Source organism: Coffea arabica, chromosome 10e, assembly GCF_036785885.1.
Source record: "Coffea arabica cultivar ET-39 chromosome 10e, Coffea Arabica ET-39 HiFi, whole genome shotgun sequence".
NCBI classification, from domain to species: domain Eukaryota; kingdom Viridiplantae; phylum Streptophyta; class Magnoliopsida; order Gentianales; family Rubiaceae; genus Coffea; species Coffea arabica.
In genome coordinates this window covers 43,578,705-43,591,762 of record NC_092328.1, presented here as the reverse complement: position 1 = coordinate 43,591,762, position 13,058 = coordinate 43,578,705, and the positions used below count along the sequence as shown (strand labels likewise).

The 13,058-nt window shown below is 34.8% G+C and overlaps 3 protein-coding genes across 9 annotated transcripts; 1 reads left to right on the top strand and 2 right to left on the bottom strand.

Annotated features, from left to right (window-relative positions):
- Positions 1-231: 231 nt before the first annotated feature.
- LOC113710982 (uncharacterized) lies at positions 232-837 on the bottom strand. The gene has a single exon (XM_072067179.1). The coding sequence runs from the start codon at positions 835-837 to the stop codon at positions 232-234; it is 606 nt and encodes a 201-aa protein (XP_071923280.1).
- A 2,724-nt stretch (positions 838-3,561) lies between these two features.
- Positions 3,562-7,671, top strand: LOC113710983 (GTP-binding protein At2g22870). 6 transcript variants are annotated; one of them, XM_072067967.1, is made up of 7 exons: positions 3,562-3,748; positions 4,425-4,467; positions 4,545-4,605; positions 5,265-5,799; positions 5,892-5,961; positions 6,846-7,008; positions 7,183-7,671. In XM_072067967.1, exons 4-7 carry the CDS (start codon positions 5,283-5,285, stop codon positions 7,393-7,395), a joined length of 963 nt encoding a protein of 320 aa, XP_071924068.1. In that variant the 5' UTR covers positions 3,562-3,748; positions 4,425-4,467; positions 4,545-4,605; positions 5,265-5,282; the 3' UTR covers positions 7,396-7,671. The 6 variants fall into 6 exon arrangements, with proteins under 6 accessions (XP_071924068.1, XP_027089893.2, XP_027089892.2 ...); XM_027234092.2 differs by having other exon boundaries at positions 3,562-3,783; XM_027234091.2 differs by having other exon boundaries at positions 4,425-4,605.
- A 1,605-nt stretch (positions 7,672-9,276) lies between these two features.
- On the bottom strand, positions 9,277-10,300 carry LOC113710984 (photosystem I reaction center subunit N, chloroplastic). 2 transcript variants are annotated; one of them, XM_027234093.2, is made up of 3 exons: positions 9,842-10,300; positions 9,595-9,720; positions 9,277-9,493 (listed from the first exon to the last, which is right to left on the bottom strand). In XM_027234093.2, the coding sequence occupies exons 1-3, from the start codon at positions 10,133-10,135 to the stop codon at positions 9,404-9,406; spliced, it is 510 nt and encodes a 169-aa protein (XP_027089894.2). In that variant the 5' UTR covers positions 10,136-10,300; the 3' UTR covers positions 9,277-9,403. The 2 variants fall into 2 exon arrangements, with proteins under 2 accessions (XP_027089894.2, XP_071924093.1); XM_072067992.1 differs by having other exon boundaries at positions 9,277-9,489; positions 9,842-10,244.
- Positions 10,301-13,058: the final 2,758 nt, after the last annotated feature.

Sequence of the window (13,058 nt, the reverse complement as noted above, 5' to 3'; positions counted from 1 at the left end):
TTTGTACTATAAAATAAATTGTGGCAATACATGAAAAGAACAATATAGAAAGAAATAATGGTCCAATACTAAGACAAAACCCAGAAGGGATGTATTCTCTGTCAAATTCCATATGGAAAGTGAATGGATACAAAATACACTGATGTGATGTGATCTCCTCCGTAAAGGGAGCACTATGTATAGAAAGTTTATGTGATCATCAAACATAACATTTGGATCTAAAAGGAAAAATCAAACATCAAAATGCTCCAATTGTACATCCTTTGACTTCAATGGTACATACTCCCCAAGGTAAACTTCAAGATGATCTGCCAATGAGGACTTGTCAATGTTCTCATGATGGTAAGATTTGCAGATGAAATAGATGATTGTCTGAACAATGAGCCCAAAGAGGATCAGCATGGACAGCAATGCAAGGCAGAGCATTCCATAGCCAATTCTCAAGACAAGGCCACCCCCATTTCCAAGAACAACAAACCATTCAAACCCCAACTGAATACCAAAGAAGCAAAAGTTGTAGATGACAAAAATCACCATTGAAATTCCAGCTTTGCCTTTGATGAGGTCTTGGCTCTTGATCATGGCATTCAAGCCATAACTTTCTTCTAAAACAGAAACCACACTAGCCAGATGCCAAATAACACTAATATACACAAATCCTACCAGATATACCATAAAAAGGATGAAAAGAACTGCTCCTGAAAACACCCCAGGTGGTATTAGGGTCATGAAGACAAAGAAAACAAGTATTGCAACAATATTGTAGCCAAAAATAATGACAAAGTTCCATAGGAATGTGACTATTAGCCTCTTCCAAACCTTTGGGACGACGCTCATGATCTTCTTGAAGGCTATATCTTTTGCTGTATATATACATGCAATCGTATAAACAACAGCTGATGTTGAAAGAAGGGCTAATACGAGGAAAAAGATGAAATAACCTATTTTGAAGAGCATAAATACTGTCCATTCGGACGAAAGGATGTCTGAAATTTTATCGTAGGTTGGAGTTCCCCTTGGAATTCTGTCTAGAATAGATTCATCACGAACAATATTCGTGAAGAGAGATTGAGAAATTTGTATATGAGCTAGATAGATGAAGGAAAGAGGAAAGATCAAAGCCAATGAAATTTGGCTGAATATTTTTCTCCATGCAGGGACAATATTGATGGATTCTTTGATTATGCCAAAGAATCCAAGAAATTGAATTTCTTCTTGTTCTTTGTCCATGAAATTATTTTTTTTTTCTGTCCTATACTAGAAAAGAGAGAGAATGGAGATGAGGCAACGGAGAAGATGAGATTGATGTTGTTGGGGCTCAGAAACAGAATTGGTAGCATATAGATGATGCCTTATGAGTTGGGGCCGGGAGACTTTGACCTGTCAAAATTAGGCGTTGCATTTTTTTTTCCAAGTCAAGAAAAAGGCAACAACCAAGATGCTTCCCACTTCCAAAAAATCAATTTCCTAATTTTGCAATTCAGAGAGGAAGACTTGACTTCTGGGTTGGACATAGACTTGAATCAGTAGATTCCTGAAAAAGAAAAAAAGTAAAAAAAAAATGTGCAGAAGAGAATATTATAATTGGTAGGTTCTCCACCCCTCCTCCCCTTTGGCTTTTTTTTTTTGTTTTTGGAATTTATAATCAAGTTATGATTGAACTTTTGATCAACTCTAGCAAATATTTTCTTTTTAGAAGGAGAAAGATTTATGAGCTCATTAAATTTTCTTAAACTTTTAGTTGAGTTATGATTGACCATTCTTCCTCACAATGCATCTAGCAATAGAAAAAAGTATTTTATCTTTTGATTGTTTTTTTGGAACTTCAATATAATATTCTATTAATTTTTTAAATCTGTAGTATCAAATATTTGTTTTCCAAATCTATTTATATCTGTGTATGATTCATGTACTTTCTATCATTAGTGCAAATTTAATGAAATGATAATAATAAAATGTTGTTCATCAAAAAAATAATAACTTAATTTAACTTAAGTTTTTTTACCAACTTGAGTGAGTGGACTACCTTCAAAGGATGTGAAAAGTTTTCACTCAATTGTAACATAATACTCTTTTCACCTAACTTAATTTGGTCAAATATCAAAACGAATAAATCAAGAAATCTGCTGGGGTTTTTTTTATCGAGATAGGAACTAATTGGTACACAGATCTTACTAGATCAAAGAAATACTTTGACACTTTTCTTAAATTTTTTTTTATTACAAGTAAAATTTGAACCCTTATCTACAATTCGAGGGGAAACTTAAGTGAAGTCCCACTTGGTGCCGTTGAGCTTGGCTCGTGGTCGTGGTTATTGGGTTGTTAATAAACCTTTAATATGCATCAATAATAATGTTCGAAAACTCAACAACATGAATGACATATTGCGTGTTGACTTTTCTCATTGACCGACCGTGTTGGAAATCTAGAAGGTCCGCATGGTCGCAGCTTACACCACACGGTATGGATAAGAGAATAATAACGAGAAAGATTTGGGCAATTTCTGAGTTTCTAGCGATAATCTTGGGTTTCGAACGCAAGAGATTTTTCTTCACTTCATTTTGCTTTTGACATGGAATTCTTTTATGTCAAATTCAGTTTGATCACTTGTTTTTTATCAAGAATTTATGTGCACGTATTCTAATAAAAAATACTACAAAATACTAAAATGTTATGCATATAATTACAAATAACAAGACAAAAAGAAAGGAATTACAATACAATAGCTGAGTAGAATTCCAAGAGATACAATAATGTATTTTTACTTCACTGCTCTATAATTGAGTAGATCAAACATTTCCAATTTCCGTCGTTAACAGAAAGGGAAATTTGGAATAAAATATTATCATCCCTCGTTAACTGAATTTTTTAGGCTTAAGCTAGACGTGTTGCAAAACTAAAAAATTGAATTAAAGGATATCAGTGCGATTTTTTGGAGTTCAAAGGTTTTGAACTTTTGATTGAGTATTATCAAGTTTTTTGTCAAAATAACTCTCTTTCTAAAAAATATTTTCAATGTGATTGACTTTCAAATTTTATATTCATAAAAATGTTATTATTGCGGCCTAATTATCCTGGTTGCCATGTAGAATAATAGGAAAGAAAAGCTTCATCCAGTAGTAAATATTCTCAAAAAATAATCCCCAATTAATATTGTTTCAAATTTTGTTCTCATGTTAATCTATGTATTGCCACATAGATTCCCAAATTAAAGGAAAATGATCATGTGTGAAAATTTCGCTGGAAATTTCCAATCTATCAACAGTAACTCGATTTGTTTGGATAGATGATTATTTGTCAAAATTTATTTGCTTATATCATTATTATAATTTCCAACACATCTTTTTATCTTCCCAATTACCTTTTTATCTCACATACATCACATCACAAAAAGTGTTACAGTAAAAATATCTCAAATAATTTACAATCCAAACAGTTCTGCATCAAACTTCTGATATTGATCAAACTTCATTCATCTATTGATATTTATCAAACTTTTATTTGGTTATTCCAATACGCATCCGTATCAGTTGGTATTAGACACTCAAGGGGAAGTTTCTGAAATTATCCCATAAAAAAAAACAATTTACTATTATATTTACCCGCTGTCCTTTCTAATGAATCAATGCCCCTCTAAACGCACAGCCTTACAATTACAGAACCACGCCTTCAAGCCTACTGGCAGGGCTCAGGCTGAACCCCGTGGCTACCCATCAACCCGCCATATCCCTTCTCCGCCACCGTGCTGGTCAGGGCTCTCGTTTTCTTGTTCAGTTACCACGGGTATTTACGAATTCCTGTTAGTGTCTTTGTATTTGTTGTCGTCTGAGAAGACCACTACCTGTTTGCTAAAATGCTTCAAAGAAGATAAATTGACTTAGCTCCGCAGAGCTTTATGGAATATGGACTCATTTCAAATAATTTAATCTGGGTTTTCATCTACATGGAATTTCGTCCAACACTAATCGAGGGAGCCATTAATTACTTCAGTGATGGAATATTTTGGCAATCAACATTTTAATGTGAAAAAAAATGCAACATTTTACGTTAAAAGTAAAAAAACTTAATGCAATTTTAAAGTTTTTCAACCTCAATGTGCTACTTATGGATGTATGTCTGTTTTGTTTCTGCACGGATTGCCCGTTTTCATCTATTGATGCTGTTTCAGCTTTTGAAGATGTTTCCAAAATCTTGCTACCGAAAGATTGATTGATTTTCAAGTTTTTCTTTTCTTTTTTACCGTAAGGTCCTGTAATTTATTTTTGTTGTCTGAGCTGGAAGACAGAAGAAGAATTTTGCTTAATCATTGAAGTGATGCTGAAAGTTATTCAGGCTAAACAATGCTAAAATTTGAAATTGTTTTCAGTGAAGTGATGTTGAAAGTTATTCAGGCTAAACAATGCTAAATTTGAAATTGTTTGCAGTGAAGCTGCTTTGGATTTTCGCTCTGCCATCTTGCTGAGCTCGGTATCATTTTGCTCACAGGTATGTGATATTCAAGAATATTCAGGCTAAGCAATGCTAAAATTTGAAATTGTTTTCAGTGAAGCTGGTTTGGATTTTCACTCTGCCATCTTGCTGAGCTCAGTATCATTTTGCTCACAGGTATGTGATATTCAAGAAGGTCCAGGTTGTCAATCTGTTATAGTTGTTCATCAATCAAATGTTAGCTATGTCTGGTTGTTGAGCTTTGCTAACTTCAGTTTTGGTATCATATGGCTATCGCTTGATACTTTTATATAGATTCTAAATTACATATAGAACAAGATTCCATGACCAGAAATTTTGTATCAAATTTTGTAAAGGTTGCCTAAAGAAACTTAGTTGCAATTTTCTCCATTCATATGTAATATTTGGTCCTGGAGTCTCAATGAATCACTAATGACGTTTAAAAAGGTTTGGTCAATTATGCTTTAAAATCCAATTGTATGGAACTGAAGTTTCCAAAGATGTTGTTTGAATAATAGTTCGTGAAACTGTTCATCCAAACATAAGTAACCAAAAAGAAGTCCTAAGACCTGATTCCTTACTTTATGTTCATGGTCTGATCTCATTTTTCTAAAACTAAAATGGCATATTTTAGTTGTCGAGATAATTACATGATTTAAGAAACTTTACAAGAATTTAGGAGATCATATCAACTGTCAACTGCTGAAGATTTTCAAGAAAATGATACTTGGATGCGACCTTTGAGTTGGTTTGTTAGGTTTCTTCTAAACACATGTTGGTGGTATTATTTATATCCTGTTTCAAATTGGTGGCAGGAAAGGCTTTAAAACTTGATGCACAACGAGTCATTGATACAAGAAAACATGCTAGTTACATTGCGGTCTCGTTTTTTCACCCTGCAAGTCACGTCACTTCTTCAAGCACCCCAATCTATCTCTCCAAAAAACCCCCTCCTTTCTCTATCTCACAAACTCCAAATGTTTGAAACGCCAAAGTTTATCTTGCATTATTGTAACCATGCATCCTTTGCAACAAAAGGCTCTAAACCTGGTCCAGTTTCTGAAACCAAAAAATTCATAGAAAAAGTATTATTTGTGCCCCCTGGAGTTGGCCCAGAAGAGGTTACAGATGACTTGATCTTACCTGGTTCAAATATTGTGCTTGGACCTTATGCTGGTGATGCTAAAATTAAAGAGGTTGAGTTTGTGAAAAGTAGTAATCGGCCCAAGGACTGTCCGAAGGATGACCGACCTGAATTTGCTATGTTGGGCAGGTCCAATGTTGGCAAGTCATCGCTCATTAATGCTCTGGTTCGCAAGAAAGAGGTTGCTCTCACATCCAAGAAGCCAGGTTTCTGTTCTCAAGTTACTTGAAGAAATTAGTGATAGCTTGTAAATTTTTTTGGTTTGGTTCTAATCAATATAAATTTGATTTTGTGATAGGGAAGACTCAGCTCATTAATCATTTCTTGGTGAACAGAAGTTGGTATATTGTGGATTTGCCTGGTTATGGGTAAGCTTACTTTGAGTTTCAACATAGCTTTGCATATACTCATAGTATATGCATAAGTTTTGCCTTTGTGGATATGGATGAGTTCTACTTACTGGATAGACGTGAAATACAACCCCAATCACTAGAAAATACCTAACATGCATACAATAAAATTCAAAAAGAAGTTTCTTTTCTTTGTTTTTTCTTGAGTAAAACATCAAAAGCTGAAAATCCTAAATCCTTCCCTCTCCCACACTTAAATCTCACATTGTCTCCAACGTAAATCAAATAATCACTTCAAAATATGACATAAAGAGATGGAGTAAGAGATTAAATCTGGTGTGGCTGGGTAATTACTACTGAAAAGATAGTTCTTGTTTTACATTGATGTGCTTTGTTGCAGAATTAGTTAGGTCTATAAAGATTGCCATTAGTTTGATGCCCTTTAGGGAGTTTAGCTCATGAAGAATATCGCCATAATGTATCGTAGTCGAACAACTTGGCTAGGGTGTTGGAGTTGTATAACCAGGATACTAGGAGAAGTACCCCAATTAAAAGTTGACTATAGTAAGCAGTTACTTTCAGTAACACATGGTAATAACAACTAAAGCTGCTTTACTTGCCAAATTTGTAAACAATGTTCCATTTTGTTTTCTGAGGATGTAGAATAATGGCCACCTCACATTAACAAACCAGTATCTCATCTATTTCTGAAGAGAATTCTGTTTAAGCAGCTTCTTTCATAATTAATCTGTAATTTAATGCTTATACTGTGAAACCAATTAGTTTCCCCTATTAGCATCTCAGTTCTTTTGATATATTTGTACATACTAACCTTGGGTGTCTTGGTGAGTAGTGTGAGTTTGACTGTTGGTTTGTCTCATGTAACCTTCTTTTGTTTACAGTTTTGCTAATGCCCCTGAAGCTGCTAGAATGGATTGGTCTGCATTCACAAAAGGCTACTTCTTGAACCGGGAAACACTGGTCTCTGTTTTGCTTTTGGTTGATGCTAGCGTACCACCTCAGAAAATTGACCTTGATTGTGCAAATTGGCTTGGACGCAACAATGTACTCTGCTTTCTATGTCAAGCTAATATCAACCTTCTACTGATTTTGCTATCATTGGCTTAAACTAATTATTTTTCGTCTTTTCTTTGTCAAATGTTCAATGTAGCTTCTCTTAGTTTCATGAGTCATTTGCAAGTTGCTGATTATCATTGTCTTTATTCATCAAAATTTCAGATACCCATGACCTTGGTTTTCACCAAGTGTGACAAAATCAAAGGAGGCAAAGCAAAGAGGCCTGGTGAGAATATTCGAGACTTCCAACAACTTATCAGGGAAAACTACAAGCGACATCCTCCATGGATAATGACTAGTAGCATGACTGGTTTGGGGAGGGATGAGCTTCTTTTGCATTTGTCGCAATTAAGGAACTACTGGAACAATGAATAGCAAATGTCGGACCCTTATGGAATGCACTGAAATGTAAGATTATCAATGATGATTCTACATCGAATGAGTTTGTTTCTCTGAGAATGGACAACTCTTCATATGCGATCAGCTAAAGTTGTAGAAGGCTGCCAGCTGACAGTATGTAACATTTTTTTCTGGACAAATGTAGATAAATTTTGAGCGCCTCCTATTGTAGCTGAAACTATACATGTCTAATTTTGGTGCTAATTTCAAAAGTCTAAATATCTTGGTGTTCAGTCAAGATTTTCAGTTTAATTTCCATATAGTGATACTTTGGCTGGGACCTCTTTCTTATCCTCGTACTCTCTCTTACACGTGTTAGTGTGTGTTCTTTCCCTGCTGCAATGAGGCCAGAGGTCAAAGGCCTAGCTAAACTGTTAAAGTTCCCTTTTTACCTACTAACAAGGTGCTAGCAACTTCACCAGGGGCTGTACAAGGTAGTGCAATACTGTAAACTATGACATATTTGCTATGGTATAAGCTGCTCTACTCCAACTGCCCTCCCATCAAGTGTGCTTGAACTGAATTTGCCACTGCTTCTCCATTAATATTCTATAATCCATCACTTGTACTGTACATACAATTGCTCATGAAAGAAGCAGTGGCAAATTACTTGTACTGTACCAAAAAAAAAATTACCCATGAAAGAAGCTTGCACAGCCAGCCGGAACTCAAGTACCAATCACCATTTTGCTATCCTTCTTCTGGTGCCAGACAAAGGATAAGTTATATCTAGCTATCACAACCCAGTTTTCTGTCATGGTTCTATATTCATTCAAAACTTTCCAAAGGCCAACGTGGTGGAACCAGCTGGATGATCCAATTGGCTTTTGCACAATACTTTAAATCGGCTGTGACCAAGGCGACCTGATTTGGGACCCTGAAAAACAAGTTTGAGCAGCCTGCGATTGTATGTCAAATTGAAACCATTTGCCGTGAGGTCTATAGTTTATGCTTGCAGGTGGGAAGACCTTAAAAGAGTTTCCCACCCCCACCACCCCCCCCCCCCTATTTTTGTGGCTTTGGCTCTTTATAGATAGTTATATTATATGTATGGTAAGTAGTGAAACGGACAGGAAATTACAGATTCGTTATCAAATGCTACCTTTTTTTTTTCTGGAAACGATAGGAATTTTCATTGATGAGTCAAAAATTGTACAGCATTTGAGCAACGACTCAACCATCTATACATAAGTGTACCATGACACTTAAGGAGAGATATAGATTCTCTCCTCATCCATTAATATGCCTACTGCATATTCACTAATACTCATGCATAAATTCATATTATCGGTATTTGCTACACAAAAAAAGCACAATTGAAACAAGCTAACTAGGCTATTAATGTCTTCCACTAGTGTCGACATTCCAATGTCTTTCGCTGCTCCAGCTTTAATCATAGTGATTAGCTGTTTATTCCTTGAGCTAACTCTGATTTTCTGCCACTGTTGTTCTTTTGCCTTGATCATTGCTAGCCTTATCGCTTCAGCTTCATCTTGTAACTTCTGACTGGAGCTTCTGTCCTCTACTTGTGCTTAATGTTGTTACAAGATAGTATACCAAATAAGCAGTTAGAACTTTTGCTTCAAATTTACATGCATTTCTTTATATTGCCTCGTCTCCATTAAAGACGTGTATAAAATCAACCTTTCTCCATTTTTTTCTTCTTCCTGACATGTTGATTCACGGAATAAAATCCAAAATTCTTTGTTTAAAAATTTCAAGGACGGATAATTTGCATACAAAGCCACCTCAAGGTTATTTGATGGTGGATCCAAGATCCATGTCCGTGTGGTTACATTCATCACTAAGAAGAAAATATATGCATACAGAAGAAAAAAAGAAATAATAGAAGCATAATGAAAGAAGATCACAGAGAAGATCATTACAATTTAGATCCAATTAGAAGTGCTTGACAAAAATTTAGATACATCTTTCTGGGAGCTTATAACTTAGAGAGGTCATCCTGGGAATTACTTTACATAGTTCACCATTTCCAGAACACATTTGAACCACACTTGAACTTGTCCCTGCCTTGGCACTCCAGCTCCAAATCCTCAGTAAGAAAGGGCACTTTCTGCAATTTGTCAAAAGAGCAAATGACAGTAAAATTGCAACACATTTTGTTGAATTCATTAACAGGAAAAAAAATGACTATATTGCGTATACTGATCAAACCTTTTGCTTGGCCAGGTCTTGGCAGCCAGTGAAGTTTTCAGGGAACTTGCATGTGCCAAATTGAACCGTGTATGCTCTTGCAAAGTTTGCATCGGTTGTGGCTGATCTTTTCCTGTCATTCAGTTCCTACAATGACAAAAAATGATATCTGAGTCAAATCAGATTGAATTCATGTCATCTGTATGATGATATAGTGCAAACGTCCAGATTATGCAGAATAGTTTGTAGCAAGAATGTCCTAGGAGACCTTGTTGGCTTTGCTCTTTTCAAGGTATTCCTCAATTACACCAGCATTTGCAGAGGAAGTGGAAGCAGCAGCTGTAAACAGGGCAGCTGCAAGACAAAGCATTGCTGCTCTTCTTCCTTGGGATTCTGATTCTTTTGATACAGAAACTCTAGTTTGCTGTGCCTTGATTATTGGCAGTTTCTGACCAACTGCAACTGAAGATGGCACAGAAACAAGCTTTGAGCTGAGGTCTGATGACCCCATGCCTGAAATGGCATAGTTGCAAGCCAATACACTGGAGTTCATGGTTGCCATTTCTTGATCAAAAGAAAATCTTTGTCACTAAAGATGAGCAGGGATTAGCTTAGAAAGAATGGAGAGTGGATTTTTGGTTTATGGACAGCTGATTATGTCTGACATGGAAGGTTTGGATGGTGATATGGAATTGAGGCTGTGGTTGGAGTGTGGATAAGGTGAGATTTCCTCACTCCCATTGGCAAATTTGCCTACATGCTAATTTCTGTGGTGAGCTTCAACTACTGGGATCCACCTTGGACACTTAATATGTGCCATGGATCTCCTTTCAAAGGACTGAATATGCCACATTTCTACGATATAGGCTGATATATATATAATATCAAAGTTATTTCTTGTCGTTGATGCAACAACATAAAAAATTTGAGAGAACTTGGTATGTGTGTGTATTTATATACATACATATATATATATGTGTGTGTATATGACATCCTTCTACGTCGGTTCACAAAATTTGATCCTTCCATGCCTGTTTGGTTAGCTTGATTTGCAAAAAGGAATTTTCAAATATTATTAAACTTGCATCATAAACATAAATTATAATTATCTCATATACATCACATATACAAAATATTACAGTATTATTCCAAATATTTTCTTCAAATAATCTTCTATCCAAACCTTTACTAGCTGGATTCCTAAGGAACCCGGTGACAGCCTAAACCTTCTTGAGACTTGAGCAAGTTTTGATTCAATGCACCAGCCTACTAAAACAAACAACCACAAATATAGACCAATACTAGTGTGACACTATTTGGCAACTGAATAAATAAATTAAACTAGTTTAAAGTATACAACAGTAAATCTTCTAAATTTTGACAAATCTAAGGGGAGGTCACTCTGATTTTCGAAAGATAAGTGAAAGTTACTAAAAACATTTTAAGAAATAAATAAACTTGAGGGACCTAAAACCAAACATATCATTTTCATTTGCATTTGAAGTATGCTTGAGAACTGGGTTGGGGGCCCTTGGGCTTCATGCGAGGGGTAGGCTTAAAGAGTAATGATCAAAAGTCCGGGTACCCAATCTGCGTTCAGACTGAGTTGGTTTTGTTTCATAGTGGGTCAAACGTTGAAATTTGGAAACCTGCAAGTACCCAACCTGTCCAATTTTTTGAACGCCTGTTGCATGACATCGCACGATGCGCGACCGTGTCTAGATTTAGAATTTGGGAGGTAGATATGACTGCGATTCCAAAACTTACGATTTCGATTTAAAAATCGATGATTTCGATTCTTTTGAAAGGTGAAACTTAAACCGGCTCTTATAGAGATGGTTATAATTACGATTCTTGAATCATCGGTTCCGATTTTTTTCGATTGCATTTTCAGTTCTTTTAGTTATGTTTAAACACTTATTATTATAAAATTGATTATAAGAAATTATGACAATGAACATTAAAAAGCTCTATTGTATTATCATGTGCAAGAAAAAAGAAAAATGTTGCAAATTTTATGAAAAATATCTCATTGTTGATTAAATTAGATTGATTTTCAATTTAAATTAGTCATAGGGTATAGACTTATTAATAGAATAGGGCAATGGGTTGTTGGATTAGTATTAACAGCTGGTATTAGGTGTTGATTATTGATATCAAAATCTAAATTGACTAAGTAAGTTTAGGTGACAAATATTTTTTTAAACAGTTTCAACAGTCACAAACTGCCGGTTCTGGTTCAAAATTTTGGTGAAACTGAATCTGAACCTCTAGCTATGAATATGATTCCAGTTCCAGTTTCCAAATTTTGGTTCCAGTTTCGGTTTAATAAACTGTCTGGTCAGTTTCGATTCAATTGGCAATTTTACTTGATATCAATTTTGTACGCAAAGGATCATTTGTCTCCCTTCTCATATTCTCTATCTCAATATTTATTAAATCACCATATATATTACATGAATATTCTCATGAAAAAGAAAAAGAGATATTTATGAAAAATATATGGTGATTTAATAGATGTTGAAACTAAGAATAGCACAAACAGTGGGAAAGAAGATCCTTTACAAGTTTTGTGGGATGAATAGTGTGTTTTCATTGTTGTTGAAATCAATACACAACTTAGATATTTAGCCATGTCTGAATTGAATTATTTCTGTCAATCTTTTGACTTTGCTTTATGCATAAGATGAATTGTGCTTTTTAAATTCTATTTGACAGAAAAAAACAGTCTCTTGTCTTAGATAAACAAGCTTTACAACCCAGAAGATGCAAAACATTTATTCAAGGTAAACAAAATAAAAGAAGGAAGCTATGGTTTGTTTTAAGAATGGTGATAGCCAAACACTTGAGCAAATGCCACGGATTTTTCATAGGCTCTTGTGCTATATAAATCCATTATTAATGCTACTTTGAAATATCCGAATTTCATAAGGAAAAGATAAGAAGAGGGGAAAAGAGAAAAGCATTGACTACTTGAAAAAAGAATTTGCCAAACTTAACAAAAATTAATTAGTGCCAATAATTTGGAAGGATAAAAATGGCTTCGTTTGGATTAGCTGTTTTTTGGGGTGCTTTTAAAAAATTTTGGCCTCGTTTGGCAAGTGAAGTTTTTGGGTGTTTGTCTAAAACTTTACTGTAATTTACTATAGAAGTAAAAAAAAATTTTGAAGTGTGTTAATTTTTGGATATTTTGAAGTTTATATTTTAAAATTTTTGAGAAATTTTTTGAGATTACTGTAGCTAAAGTTGTTAAAAAACTTGTAGCAAACAAATTTGGCAAAAAACTTGCTTACCAAACAAGGCTTGTAGCGATGTATATGAAAATTTTTTTACTATAGATGATTAGGTATTTTTGGGAGTATTATTGAGAGCGTTTTTGGGATGTTTATAAGAATATATTTTGAGATATTTTTAGAATTTAGGGGGCTTTAGTGAAATTTATTTAATTTTTTTTTTTAAATCTAACCTACCCGCTACCCCTCCCC